The following is a 15,888-nucleotide window of genomic DNA, read 5'->3' on the forward strand; positions in this document are numbered from 1 at the left end:
GCAGAGAAATTGAGGCAATGTCATGTTGACAATTCTCAATTAACAGATCAAGTGCAGGTTAAAGGCCAGAGGGAGGGGTCCATGTAGAGGGAGGGTGTTGGAACTGGATAAAGGGATCTGTGGGGCAGGGAGACTCCTCTTGTCCAAAGAAATGGGCACGGAGGCGAAGATGGGAGGAAGTGTTCAACGTCATTTTGCGCCCAAAATACGTTAAGGTGGGGACGCAGAGGAATAAAGCTGAGACCTTTGCTGAATACAGAACGTTCAGCATCGGAGAGCAGAAGGTTAGGTGGGATGATGATAACCTGGCAGGAGGTGGGGTTGGGGGAGGGGATGGAGTCAGAGGGAAGGGGAGGAGCGGAAGCTGAATCAGTAGTTGTTGTGTATCTGGACTTTCAAAAGGCATTTGACAAGATTCTACATAACAGCTTAGTACAGAAAATTAAACCTCATGGTATCAGAGGTAATACATTGACATGGTTCGAGAACTGGTTAGCAGACAGATAGCAGTGAGGTGGAATAAACAGACCCTTTTCACATTGGCAGGCAGTGACAAGTGGGGAACCACAGGGTTAATTGCTGGGACCGCAGCCGTTCACAATACACATTAACAATTTGGATGAAGCAGTTGAATGCCATACCTCCAAGTTTCCAGATGACACTAAGCTGGGTGGCACTGTGTGCTGTGAGGAGGATGCTAAGAGGCTGCAGGGTGACTTGGACATACTAGCTGAGTGGGAAAATACTTGACAAATGCAATATAATATGGATAAATGTGAGGTTATTCACTCTGGTCGCAAAAACTAGAGGGCAGATTATCTGAATGGTGGCAGTTCAGGAGAAGATGCGGTGCAACGAGTCCTGGGTGTCATGGTGGAACAGTCGCTGAAGATTGGCATGCAGGAGCAGCAGGCACTGAGGAAAGCTAATGACATGCTGGCCTTCATAGTGAAAAGATTTGAGTATCAGAGTAAGGATGTCTTGTTGCAGTTACACAGGGCCTTCATGAGGCCACACCTTGAGTATTGTGTGCAGTTTTGGTCTTCTGTTCTAAGGAAGGAAATTCTTGCTACTTAGGAAGCCCAGCGAAGGTTCACCAGACTGATTTCTGGGATGGCAGGACTGACATATGAGGAAAGACTGTATCAAGTGGGTTTGTATTTGCTGGAATTTGGAAGAATGAGGGGGATCTAATAGAAACATATAAAATCCTGATGGGACTAGACAGGCTAGATGCGGGAACAATGTTGGGTAAGTCCAGAACTAGGGGTCACAGTCTAAGGATAAGGAGTAAGTCATTCAGGATGGAGATCAGAAAGAATTTCTTCACTCAGAGTTGTGAACCTGTGGAATTGTCTCCCACAGGAAGCTGTTTGGAGCCAATTCTTTAGATATATTCAGGAGGGAGCTAGATGTGGCCCTTGCAACTAAAGGGATCATGTGGTATGGGGAGAGGACGGGAATGGGATACTGAGATTAATACTGATCAGCCATAATCATATTGAATGGCAGTGCATCCTCGGTGGGCCGAATGACCTACTCCTGCACCTATTTTCTATGTTTCTATCTAATTGCGCTTACTGTTCAAAGCCTTGAAAGAACTATCATGTAAGGCCCGCAGATTTCCAGTTGGTGGCTTAAAGGTGTGCAAAATCAATTTCATTTCAAGATTAATTCCATGTTTCCTCACCCCTGCATTCTACGTATCAGAATTCGGCTTGGTTAATCTCCCTGGCAGCATAATAAAGATCAACTAGGTGAGAACTGCAAACACAAAGCTGCATACTACTGCTTTATATTATTGCTGATGTATTCAAATGCACTATTAACTCACAACATATCAGCAAATAGCTCAAGATATACGATGAATAATTTTCTTTCCATTCCAACATGCTTCATGAAGTTATCAAGCTATAAAATAAGCAATTTTTGTTTGCCAGATGTATCTATTATAAATCCTTGGAGGAAATTGACTCATACAAAAACATGCACTTCAAGAACAAAGGTTTAGCACTAGATAGCAAAATGTTAAAGGTTCAAAGTGTGAAAAACATTTAAACAATGGCTTTCCTTTTCTATTTTACTTGGAATCTGAACAGTTTAACCAGTAACTGGAATGGAAAGCAGGACCTGGCAACAGTCGAGTACAGCTGCTGAGATGGGAGAGAGGGCCGAAGACGCGATCCAAGGAGGAGTAGGGATGATGTCCTTTTACATGCATAATAACACTGACAGTGAAGGTTGGTATATATCAATTCTTTCAGGTAGGATAATGGACAATTTCTTTTTCCTCTGACAATCAACATAACCAGAAACATAAAAGTTACTTTCGAGTCACACATCTGAGCTCACTTGCACTCCACTTAAGGTGGATGCATCAGGTTGGTGGGGTTTAGTTTTACGTTCTGCTTGCTTCCTATTAAATTCAGAGCCAGGCAAGAACTATAGATTTCTAGGCCCATGACATCATACATTTCAATATCAAACACCATTATTTCTTCTTTCAGCAATTCCTGTAAGAATATACCCTTTTGCAATTGATATTACAAGAATTGGCTGAGCTTGGTTTTAAAAAACAACCTGAAGAATATCACATTGTGAGGACATAAAAGCATTTCAAGGATTTTCTCCATAAAGCAGGACAATTTTTCTGGTGTCACATTCTGTCAGAAAACCTATGCTTCTTGCTGTCAAATACCACTTGGGTGGTAGGTTTTCTTTATACTACAACACTCAGAATTCCTCATTCTGTAGGCCATGAGTACTTAACCCCTCTCACTCAATTAGCATGCAGTCAGTTGGGTTGGCGTGTGGAGAGTTCAGAACCTGCCTCCCATATGGGACTTGAAATGTTCATCATGCAGTAAAGAAAAGGATCGAATTTTTAACTGCCACAGCTGGTCCAAAAATCTATGTCTGCATAGCCACAAAGGGGCTATCAAAGTGGGGTTACAGTGGTTTTTTTGATCCCTATTCCATTAGTTTTCAGAGGCCTGAGAAGAAAGGGAGAAACTCCATTCAGTGATTTCTCCAACCAAGGAATTCACAAGCTGTCAAGAACTGAAGGCCCAAAATATCAAAAATTTTATAAAAATGTCATCTGTGGCTTCCTCAAATATTTCACCGGATTAACTCAATGCAGGCAGTACAGCTGATGCACAAAGACCATAAAGGTCCCTAATTTGTTTCCTCATCTCACGGACACTAAAATTAGGTGCTCAAATAAAGACTGAATTCTTCCACCCTGATCATCAAAGTCAAGGCCCACCAGAAATCCTACAGCCTCGACCCAGGTCTCAACAGTCAAGAGGCTGAAACCCACATGCCAATGGGCAGGCACCAGGTTGCCCTGTACTTTTGTGAAGCTCCCTTACAAACTCCTCCATGCTACAAGATCAAGGTCTTCCCAAGATGCAGCAAGGCAACTTCCTCCCATCTGATCAAGCAAGGACGGGCACAGATTGCAGAGCAAATCAGCAGCTGTATGGTTATTCTCCACCTCCCCCGATTCTGAGTGCTGTGTTCCATACATCGCTGTCCCTTCAAACCCCGTGGGCACATTCTCCATTACCGCTGTTGTTTTTGGTGCTTGCACGTGACAACCTGAGAAAATCCACTAAATGGTAGGAAGTATTTAAGGCCTAAATGCTTGTGTTTTGTCATGTAGGTCTTGGTTATCCTGAAAGTCTGTCTTCCTCCTTCAAGAGAGTGCTGACCCTCAGACAGCCAGCTCCAATAGATCAGTCAGTGTATGCCAGAGCGCAGACCTGCATCCTATCACTTTGGCCATTAGCACAATGCAGTAGTGGCAAAGTGAAAAGGAGATGAAACACCTGGTGCCTATACCAGTCCATCACCCTTATTGCCTGTAACCCACCCAAACAGATAACAGACAATGAATACCATGTCCCTTGTATGCTTACCTGAAATGAACCTAAATCTTATATGAATCTACCAGTTCTGAGGAAGGGTCACCAGACTCGAAACGTTAATTCTGTTTTTTCCTTCACAGATGCTGCCAGACCTGCTGAGCTTTTCCAGCAACTTTGTTTTTGTTATATGAATCAGCGACTGCCTTTGCCTTTCGTATCATTTGAGAATACAACACTTGCAGATTCCCAAGTCTCTGACCTGCTTTGCAGCCCTTGAATTTAAATGGCTCATAATTGACAGAGTTAATCAATCCCTGACAAGCAGTTGAACATTAGGCCATTATAACTAATACGACAATGCCCTTCTTTCAAAAAGTCATGTTTTGACATCAGTCCTGAAAAACTGCTCAAACATTTCTGATTCACAGATCTGAATAACGAAAGCTAATTGGACAATATGCTCAACTTGAAAGTTATTAGACTGATGTTACCTAAGGAGGGGTCCGAGCATCTACAATAATTATTTACACTGAACTGTTCAAGAACCCATCTATGTTGGCACATGGCACATAGAATAGTCAGACAAAGTAAGAAAGATTAAGAAACAAGGATATCTCTGCAATATCCAATTCTGTAGAACTCACCCATTTAACATTACAATAGGTGAATATGCTCAGTAGCTTCAGCTACCAATCCTGGTCAAGATCAGAAAACATAGATGGCATATACAATGTTAAGGAAATCAGATGTGAGACTAAGTCCTAACTGTCAGGGATAATGGAAATGAGATTTTCTTTCCCACTAACAGGAAGAGGTCTTTTTACTCTGCACACTTCCAAAATACTTTTTCAATATTAAGCTTTTATTTAACTGATGAGAACCATGGGTAACAAATGACAGAACTTTAAATTATACAGAAGGTTTCTCTTTCTTTGGTTTTCAGTTCCTTGCAAATATCCTGTAATAGTTTGGGTGCTTAGGAGTAGGTAGGGTGAGTGATAGAGAAACAAAAACATCTATTGATATATCAATCGTTGACAATCTGGCGGATCCTCTCTCAGCATCACTTATTACAAATTCAAAGTTCTAGTTCAGGATTTCCAAATTTTGTGCTGATTCCTGAAGGCCATATATTGAAAAAAAATCTATAAATTGATTAAAGATGCTGTTTTTTTTTCAAAATCTTTTACGAACGATTTTAACATTCTCCATAAATGGGGCAGCAGCAGTCTGAAAATGGCTTGGGTTACCATTGATCAGTTATTTCAGGTGGGAAGCCACTATCAAGATGGAAATCAGGGTCTTTCTACATAGGATCCCAATAACAATTCTTCTGTAAAAATTAGCAATGTGCAAGCTGCCAATGCTCAACTCATTCGTACAAGTATTAAGAAGCTGAAACAATGATCCTTACAAGAACTGTTGGAGGCCATTCCAAACAAAATAAACTTCCCAATTTTATTTTTATCAGGCTAAAAGATGAAGGAAAGCAACCACATCATTGCTAAACAAATATTCTCAACCACTGCTAACTCCATGCTCACTGTCGCCTAGTTACCATGGCGTATCATAAAAGGCAGGTAATTCCCTGCCCTTCTCAACCAACGTGCTGCCATGGAACAAAGATTTCACACACACATCTGACCAAGATTTCTAGAAAGACCACCCGGAATGCAAATCATCCCCATCAGTTATTATATTTGTAAACCTCTTTATGCCATTTTGTGGAAGCTATGCAGTTTGCAAAAATAATTTACAAATCTTCTTTGTGTCCAAATAGTTTAAAGCATAATCCAAAGACTTGAGATCTAAGGGACAGAAGATTGTGGGATGGATGATGGATGGCTCCCTTCAATGACGTTAACTCTCTTTTTTCCAACTGTTTTAAACATTTAAATAAAAATTAAATCCCACTTGCACCCAGTTGTCCATGCCAACTAGATTATGTTGTGGGCTACATCATGTTGGGGTCAATTGAGTTTTTAACAAGTTCAGTTGAACCTTAATTATTTAGTTACATATGGTGGGCAGGCTGCCAGTTTTGGCACCTGCCCACCCTTGTGTGGTGCTGCTCAGATCAGGGGTCGAAAGAAAGGTAGTGGGCTAGCCACTCTTATCTATTTCACGTGTCCCTTGGTTAAAACACACAAAATCTGGACATATAATATCCAGTTCTAAAGTTTCATACCTTACTATGCTGAGTCAGTTGATCTCAGAATAACAGAAGAACTTGGATTAAAATCATTGGCCCGGTGCTAATAGAAAGAAACTTATAAAGTCAGCTCAGGTTTCCAGTCTTAATTAGTGCCCAATAATTCTGGTCAGGAAATATGCAAGTGCTGTTATCTAGTTAAGATTATGATCAGTTTCAATTGCGATAATTCAACAAGTCAAGAAACATGATGACACAATTTCAAAATTCTCATATGGCAAAATGGAATTTTGGCACTGAGAAAAATGAGTGCTCAGAAAATTGCCCAGGAAATCTACAAAAGAACCTAATCTTGTCATGTAAAATAAATTATTATACTCCAGTGCAATATAAAATATATCAAAGGGTAGTATAATTCCCTCCAAACGTCTGCTCTATTCTAGCAATTTGTAATAGTCCCATTTTTTTTTTGCTGATTTGGTTGCAAGAACAGGGTTTTTCACACTTACCAAAGTTTAATGTATTTGAAATTTTGTCACTGTGTGTTCATCATCAATGCATGGGTTAATGTGCTGTTGAGGTTTTGTTATTATAACAGAAGCATTTGGGCCAAAAATGCCTTTTGACTTAAATGCATTGTTCATGTTATCAAAAATTTCAAAAGCTACATCACGCAAGGCACGAAAGCTTGCTTATACAAAAATGATTAGCATCAAAACACAGTCTGCACCTATAATAATTTGTTAGTTCATATCAAAAATGGCTTTTATGCCATGCAGCTATAACATCAGTTAGCTTAGTGACTTAATAAATAAAACTATTTTCATTAAATGCAATTCTTGAACTTTTCCCTGTTCTTCAATTGTAACACAACTTTTAAAAAAAATTTTACAGCTTTCCAGGGGTTAAATGAGAACCTTATGGGAAACCACATAAAAGTGGTGTCTGTGAACAGCACTAATAATTGCAGGATGTCATTTAACTTGACTTTATATATTTTAATCCATTCCTTAATTGCTGAAGTTTAGCAATGTTTACAATAAAAGCTGGAAACAAACCAGGTTTCTAGATTTGTAATAAAAACTGGCCTTAAGCATTTTGTGTGCACTGCAATAAAACCCATATTTATTGAATTTTATATTTGTACAAGTGTCACTTCCTGTGCTGGATAGAGGTTGTGTTTATTTTGGTGAGTATATGACTGTGGGTGTGTCAAAGAATTATTCTCAAAGAGGTTGGGGTTATCTTTTAATTCGGTATACAAGTGGTAAATTGGCAAAATGACAAAATGACAATCACGTAAAAGTACTGATGGAATTTGGCCCGAGGGCTGGAAGGCACAAAGAAGCAAATAAATTTCTCTCCATTTAGGCATATTAGCGATACAATTGTAACCAGAACATCTCTACCAACGGTTTTTCTTTCTACTTCATACAAATCACCATTGGAGTCCCACAGTGGACCTAATGATTCATCCTTGTCTCATTTTAATATATGTTATCCCTTAGAAATATCACCCATGAATCTCAGCCCTACATCAAGTTACATACATGCTACAAACAATCACTAGATATCATCCCCTTTCCAGGATGAATCAAACAACTTTCAAGTTTGGCAATTCTTTTTGTATCTGCTTATTGATGACTAAGTAACAATGACTAAAGGGCAGGTTAGGTAAGGGAGATTAGCCGAATTCTCTTTCAGATAGTTGATAACGACACGAAAAGCAGAATGGACCCCTTCTGTGCTGTAATTATTCCATGATCCTTTAACTACAATCTACGCATGGCAGTTAAACTTAAATTTTCAAACTTATTTAGTGAATGTCCAACCAAAACTATTAGCTGATGTATCTCTTTCAATCCATTCTGAAACAAGTGTCTAAAACAAATGACACTAAGATTTCAATATACTTTTTAGGAAAGCTCAAAATGCTTCAATTAAATTCAGCAGAATCGGAATCCCTACAGTAGAGATACAGGCCATTCAGTTCATCAAGTCTGTACTAACCCTCCAAGGAACACTCACCCAGACACACCTATCCCAGTAATCCTGTATTTACCATGGCTAATCCACCTAGCCTTCACATCCGTGAATGCTACAGTTCACATCTGTGCAATTTAGCATGGCCAATCCACCTAACCTGCACAGATGTGAACTGTAGCAGGAAACAGGTGCACCTGGAGGAAACCCACACACAGACAAAATGTGCAAACACCACACAGACAGACAGTCAGCCGAAGCTGGAATCGAACCCAGGTCCATGGCGCTGTGAGACATCAGTGCTAACCACTGTGCCACTCTATCTTCCATTGGTTATTTTAATCTGAAAATTATACGGTGTAAAAAGGTTTATTAAAGCATGTTAATCTTACATAATACTCAAATAATGTAATATATGCATGAGTGATGTTTCAAAGGTTACAGCAAAATCCACTACCTTCTCTGATAAAGCTTCTTCTAGCGTTGCCAAAGCTGTATCTGTATTGCTAGAGTCTGTTTGTAATGACTTAACTCGGTCTTTCAAATTGTTAAGTTGTTTATCTTTGTCTTTAAGTTGTTCTTGAAGATTTTCAATCTGTAGGAGTAAACAAACAATGTTTCAGTATCAATGTGCATTTTGTCTTCTCAGTTCACACTGCATATAAAACATCTGCATCAAAAATAACAAGATTATTTTTGAAGAAGAGTCCTGACCCAAAACATCAACTTTCCTGCTCCTGATGCTGCCTGGCCTGCTGTGTTCCTCCAGCTCCACACTGTGTTGTTTCTGACTCCAGTATCTGTAGTTTGTGCTATCTCTAACCCCGAAGATTATTTCCTGCTATTTGTTACACTTCTCGAAGCAAGGTTGAAATTACTCCATCACACTCCTCAACTGTATCTTTGGAGACGATGAACAGTGTTGAGCAGTTAGAAAGTGAATCACTTCCTGCTTAATACCCAGTCTTTGGTTTGCTTTTGCAGCTACCATTTTGATGTGGTTTGTCCAGTTAATTATCTAGGCAATTGTGACCCTTCCAGAGTGTCTGACGATGCAGGATTTCACAAATGACAGTGCCATTGCATATTCAGGGAAGTTGGTAGGGCTGGTCATTGCAAAATGTAAATATTCATTGTCACCCATGAACCAAAGCAGCCTTTCTCTTAAACAAAAATCTTGCTACACTCAAATGGTGATTACTTTATTAACTGAGAAACTGAAAATGGCACTCAACACAATCATCAGTGAGCAGCCCTAATCTAATCTTATTATGGAGAAAGGGTCATTGATGAAGCAGCTGAAAATGGTTTAATTTTAGACATTGTCCTGGGAAAATTCTGCACCAATGTCCTGAAGCTGAAGTGCTCGGTATCCAGTAACTACAACTACCTTATTCTGGGCTTTGTGTGACTCTAGATGAAGAAGATATTGGGAAAAGAGACAGACACTGGGAGACAGAAAGAGACTCACACAGAAAAAGGTGATCAGGAGAGATACGAGTAACAGAGAGATAAAGAGGAAGAGGGAGGGCAAATGAGAAGGGAGTGTGAATACGAGAGGGGGTAGGGAGACAGGGAAAGAGATTAGTAAGAGCAAAATAGAGAGGAAGGGGGAGGGAGGCAGGACAAATTTAATAGGTAGAAAGGGCAAATTAAAGTGGGACGAAGACAAGCAGGAAAGCTAGTTGTGAAGAGGACATAAGGAACTGAAAAGGAATACAGAGATAGTAGGACCTGCAGATGCTGGAGAATCTGAGATAACAAGGTGTAGAGCTGGATGAACACAGCAGGCCAAGAAGCATCAGAGGAGCAGGAAGGCTGACATTTCGGGCCTAGACCCTTCTTCAGAAAATACAGATGGGTTCAGTGAGTGAGCAAAAGTTTAACAAATGAAGTACAAGGTGGGAAAGTGTAACTTGACCATTTTGGCAGAAAGAATAAAAACAAAACGCATTATCTAAATGGTCAGAGGTTGCCGAGCTCAGAAATGCAGAGAGATCTGGGTATTGTAGTGCAAGAATTGTAGAACATTATTAGCATGCAGGTACAGCAAGTAATCAGGAAAGCAAACAGAATGTTATTTTATTATGAGGGAATTGAATGCAGGAGTAGTGAGATTATGCTTCAGTTAAACAGGGCATTGGAGACAGTACTTCATCTGGAGTACCGTGTACAGAACCATCTTTATGAAAGGCTGTGAATGTATTGGAAGCAGCTGAGATTAATACCTAGTCTAATGCCTGGAATGAGGCATTATGCAGATGGCCTTACGCAGAAACACACGAGACAGGTTAGACAGGTCACAGAGGTGACTTCATTTAAATATATGAAGTTCTGAGATAAACTGACCAGGTGGATGTCAAAAGGATGTTTCCTCATCTGGAAGAATCTAGAACAAAAGGTTACGGTATGGTTTAAAAATAAGAATTTGCCCATTTAAGACAGAGACAAGGAAACATTTTCTTTTTCTCAGAGGGGTGAATATCTTTGGAATTCCCTTCCTCAATTTCTAAATATTTTAAGGCAGAGATAGACCAGATTCTTGGTTATCAAGGTGATGAAAGATTATCGAGCATATGCAGGAATGTAGAGGTGAGATTATACACAGATCAGCTGTGATCTTATTTAAAGACGGAATAGGCTCCAAGGGCTGTGGCCTACCTATATTCCTTGCTTGCATGTTTAAGTGAGACAGAAGGAGAAAGAAGGTGAATGAAAGTGAGAGGCTGAGGAAGGGCAATTTTGAGTATGTGGCTGAAAGGGAATGAGGATGAAAAGGTAGACAGAAAGATGGAGACAGAAAGAGATCAGAGGGCAGAGAGCCAGGCGAGAGAGGAAGAGAAATCCACAAAAGAGTGGAATGCAGTGAGAGGTACAGAAAGAGATGGAAGAACAAGAGGGGAGAATGGGATAGGCAGAGCGACAGAGAGAGAGAGAGAGAGCGCAAGAGCGAGCATGCGCATGGGTGGGTGAGAGAAAGACAGCAAGAGTATGAGACAAAGAAAGACAAAACGTTCTGAGAGATACAGACACAGAGAAAATGAGAGGCAAAGAAAGAGAGGGAGAGGGGCAGAGAAAGAAACAGACACAGGCACAAAAAGGGAGAGATAGCCATCAGAGAGACAGGCAAAGAGAGAGAGAGGTACAGAAAGAAAGTGAGGGAGAGGTGGGCAAGGAGCACAAGGCAGAGGTGGGAAGGGAGCGAGATAGGTGGGGAGGTGGTGGAGGAGGAGGGTGGGAGAGACAAATAAACAGAGAGAACAGTAAGAGTAGAGCATTAAGCCTTTTAGAACACCTGAATGCCCTACAGGACTTGATGGTTGATGTAGTACTTTGAAATGTAGTCATGTTGTACTCTAATTAAGGCAGCAGCCTGTTTGTACACTGTAAATTCCCATAAACTGCCATATATCAATGGCTAGGTAATTTCTGTTTAGTAATAATTTGGAAGCAGAAACATCAGCCAGGATACAAAGGTCATTCAGACCACACCATTGAGTCCGCGCTGCTATTCAATGAGATCAAGGCTGATCTGGTAGTCCTCGACTCCAATTCCTACATTCTCCCCCAGAATCTCTGATTCCCTTCTGAAGGGTCACTCAACACAAAACATTAACTCTGATTTCTCTCCACAGATACTGACTTTTTCAGCAATTTGTTTTTGATCCTCATCAAAAATCTCTGTTTCAGCTTTGAAAATATTTAACAAACGAGGGTCCACAGCCGCCCATGGCATAGAATTCCACAGATTAACTACCCTCAGGAGAAATTCTTCCTCTTCTGTGTTTATGTGCGACCCCTTATTCTGAGATTATACTCTCTAGTCCTAGGCTGTCCCACCAGGGGAAACAATTTTTCAGCATCTACCCTATAAAGTCCTCCAAAATCTTTGTGTTTTGATAAGGTTGCCTCTAATTCATCTAAACGCCAGTGATTACAGCTCCAACCTACTCAACCTCGTCTCACGTGATGGTCCCTCAGACCCCAGGATCACCTGAGTAAACCTTCTCCAGACTGCCTCCAATGTCAGTATATCTTACCTTACATAAGAGACCCAAAACTGTTCACAGTATTCCCAAGATCTGATAAGTGCCTTGCGCAGTTTTACTAAGGCCTCCCTCTTTTTATACTCTGTTCCCTTTGAAATAAAGGCCAGTATTCTGTTTAGCTAACTTTTATACTAGTTTTTTGTAATATATGCATGAGGACTCCCAAATACCTGTGCGTAGCTTTCTGCAATAATAATATTCAGCTCCTCTATTCTTCCTGTCCAAGTGCATAAACTTTCATTTTCTCACATTATATTCCATTGCTAATGTTTTGCCCACTTCCTTAACATGTTTATATCTCTTTGTTGACTGATGGTCCTCACCACTTTCCTTCCTATCTATGTTTGGGTCATCCACAAATCGGCTATCGTACATTCACCTTCCTCAGCTAAGTCAATTATAAATACTGTAAATAATTATGGCCCACAGCACAGGTCCTTGTGGCACTCTACTAGGTACAGGTTGCCATCCTGAAATTGCCCCCTTATCTCAACTCTCTGGCTTACACTAGTTAGTCAAACCTCTAACGTGCTAACATGCTCTCTTCAAAACCATGAGCTCTAGTTGAGTAGCCTAATGTGCAAGTACCTTATCAAATGACTTCTGAAAATCCAAATATATTGCAGGCACTCTTCTCCTTTATCTATCCTACTATTTAGCTCCTCAAAGAACCCTAATAAATTATGCAAAGCATGATTTCATTCTGACTCCGCTTGGTCACATTAAGTAATTCTAAATGCGCTGCTATTACATCCTTTCAGTAGATTCTAACGTTTCCCCAATAACAGGCATTAAGTTAACTGGCCTATAGTTACCTGTTTTTTGTCTCCTTCCTCTTTGAAACAAATACATTAGTAGTTTTCCAATACTCTATGTAATATCAACTTTAAAACTAGCCAGGATTAATAATTAGAATCAATTTTTCTTTCTAAAAATCTTGTGCCATTTTTCTTGACACCTTTCTCCCATAGGGTAACACTTCATGGCATAGCAACACCACTGGAAGAAAGTACATAATTACAGAATGACAAGTTTACACAGGCAATTAATATTATGCATGTGGATATAGAAATGCATCTTAGAAACATAAAAACAAGGCCAAAACATATAAAAGTCAGAATTATGACTGCATGGTCTAGTCCAATTATTTGTTCATTTTAAATCAGCTTCACCAAAAGACTATATTTGTTTTGATTCCTTGTTTGCAAACTGTAAGGGATTGATTGGTATCTATAAAAACATAAATGCCACTTATTTATTAATAAACAACTTACATTTATAAGGCACTTTTAAGATAGTAACAAATCCCACCAATTTTAAATATCCAATGTTTACAATAATATTTCAGGACTAGAACTTCATTGTTTAAGTTAAATGGTTGCATGCAAAATCTCAATATTTTACTAACATAGTTTAAAAGACCACCAGCAATACAGTGGTAGTTGAGGTCTTTGTTTCCCACCATTGCAGCCATAGATTTAAATTACAGCATTCCCAGACATTCAGATCTACTTTTCACATACATATTGCATTTTATTAGTTATAACCAAGCCTGCCAGCTGGAATGCCTCACAGAAGTAGAGAGTTTCATCTGAGGGAGGGGAAGGACAATCTGTCATTTTGTGTCTTGCCTGCAGCAAGTGCACTTAACAGCTAAAACAGAAGTATAGTTACGATGAAAGCTGCAGAAAAGTATGTAACCCTTTCCTATACTGTAAAATGGATAAAAAAATGGTAGGGTGTCGAAACCATCTGTTGGCAAGTGGATCCTCTTAATTATATGAGAAAAAGGCTATAACAGTAAGTTTAATTATGAAAACTGCATATTTTAACTGATTGCAACTGTTTTAATCGAACATTTTCACTGTTGAAAAATGGTGTAAATTGGTTTGAAGAACTGGCATCTCAGTTCAGTTCTGAAATTTTCAGAGAGGAATTTTAAATCTGCCACCTCGTGGCTTATTTGAGCTACTGCACAGTTACATTTCCAAAAGCCTTTCAGGAATAAAGGCAGCTCCACTAAGACAATAATTCACAATTCTCCTTACATAAACCCACAACATGTGTATAAAAAATAATTCATTTCTTATAAATGGAATACAATGTAGAATAATAATAAATTACAGTTGTGATGGAGCTCCTATGCTGGCTCAGGGCTAACATCTGCCGAGTATATCACACTTGCACACACAAGCCCAAAACTAACAGATCTACAAATCATTTTGCTGCTACCCATCATAACGTATACTGGTATGTTTACATGCCTGCCTTGTGCAAAAAGACCAATGCTATGCCAAAGGAACATGACTGCACATGTAAGATTACTAATCAGAGAGATACACTGCAATTGTCCTATGGTCTGAGAGGTGCACAATTATGAAAAGCTGTTGTAAATATTGACAAAGAAAATTAAATTCAAAGATTTGTTTGTTTGAAAGTAAAGAGAAATGAACCAATCTACTGTACAACTGCAGCACAGCTTTACAGTCCACTTTTTTTTAGGGTTGATCATTTCTATTTGGATATGGCCAACATATTTTTAATGTTTAGTTTTAAACATTACAATGCCTCTCACTAACAGTATTTGAAAGATGCAACATATGGAATATATTCATGGGTATTAAATTCTAACATGTTTTAATAAAATGTTCCTGTTTTCTTGCTTTGTATCCATTAATGTTTACACTAAAATATTTTCAAATAAATACCACAATTCATTTAGATGAGGATTTATTTAAAGGAAATGGTGCCTGTATTTCAGATTATAATACTTGCAATGCCCATTTTACATCTCACATTGATTAAATACAGCTCTAATTTCTCCCAAGACTTCTTGTATTTTGCCCATTGTTTAAAAGAAGGGTTTTAAACTCCTTGCCAACTTTCAACACTTCTTGTGCATTGCACAAAAATCAAGTCAACTCAAAGCATTCTTTCATGTTATCTACTCTGTCAATAAACTGAATGTGCTAATCTTGTTGTTTCAGTGACTGGATACTGAATGCTCCTTAAGTACTCTGGGGATTACAGTAAATCTTACCTGTAGACGAGTTACATTGCTACAGTCTAGATTTTTGGACTTGATGTAGTCTAAAGGTTTAGGTGAACCAAAGAAAGTGAAAACAGGTCAACTGTAAATTCTGAAAACACACTTGAAACTACTTATTTCAACTTTTGCACAAAAGCAGTTCCCAAAACCTGCGCATACACAGTAAACTTACATTTAAACAATCTATCTTTTTTTCAAAAATACCCTATCTAAATTAATAAACATCTTACTAGATGCAAGATGTGGAGGTCCCGGTTTTGGACTGGTGTGGACAAGGTCAGAAATCACACAACAACGGGTTATAGTCCAACAGGTTTGTTTGGAAACACAAGCTTTTGGAGTCTCAGCCCTTCTTCAGGTGTGAGTGAAGGAGGACTGAGGCTCCGACAGCTTGCGTTTTCAAATAAACCCTTTGGACTATAACCTGGTATTGTGTGATTTCTGACCTAGATGCAAGATAAAATGGATGTATCGGTTCAGCAGTTGTCTTTATACTAGATGGCATAGTTCCTTTATTGCTGTTACCTTAAAAATTCTATACAAGGCTGAAAGACTGCACTATTACTCTGGTCCCAGTGTTCCACAGGGTTACAATACAAAAAAAAAGTTTTTCCCATAACTGAGATAGCCAATTAAATACTTTATACCAGCTTTTTTAAACAATAAATATTTATGAATCGGGCTTCTTAATAAGCTTAATTGTTGGTTTATCAGAACAAAACCTAGTCTACGCTCTCAGAGACTGGTTCCTCTCCAGAGACTGGAAAAAGAAAGCCTTAAGCC

At 39.2% G+C, this 15,888-nt stretch overlaps 1 protein-coding gene across 2 annotated transcripts in view; it reads right to left on the reverse strand.

Moving 5' to 3' along the window:
* The window catches only part of LOC109925951 (ERC protein 2), a 591,163-nt gene that overhangs the window by 254,055 nt on the left and 321,220 nt on the right, over positions 1 to 15,888 (reverse strand). For both annotated transcript variants that reach the window (XM_048606399.1, XM_048606398.1), the window contains exon 7: positions 8,465 to 8,602. In XM_048606399.1, the coding sequence (XP_048462356.1) occupies positions 8,465 to 8,602 (138 nt within the window). The remainder of the gene's footprint in view (positions 1 to 8,464; positions 8,603 to 15,888) is intronic.

This window comes from Rhincodon typus, chromosome 16 (genome assembly GCF_021869965.1).
Source record: "Rhincodon typus isolate 14 chromosome 16, sRhiTyp1.1, whole genome shotgun sequence".
Taxonomy (NCBI): Eukaryota; Metazoa; Chordata; class Chondrichthyes; order Orectolobiformes; family Rhincodontidae; genus Rhincodon; species Rhincodon typus.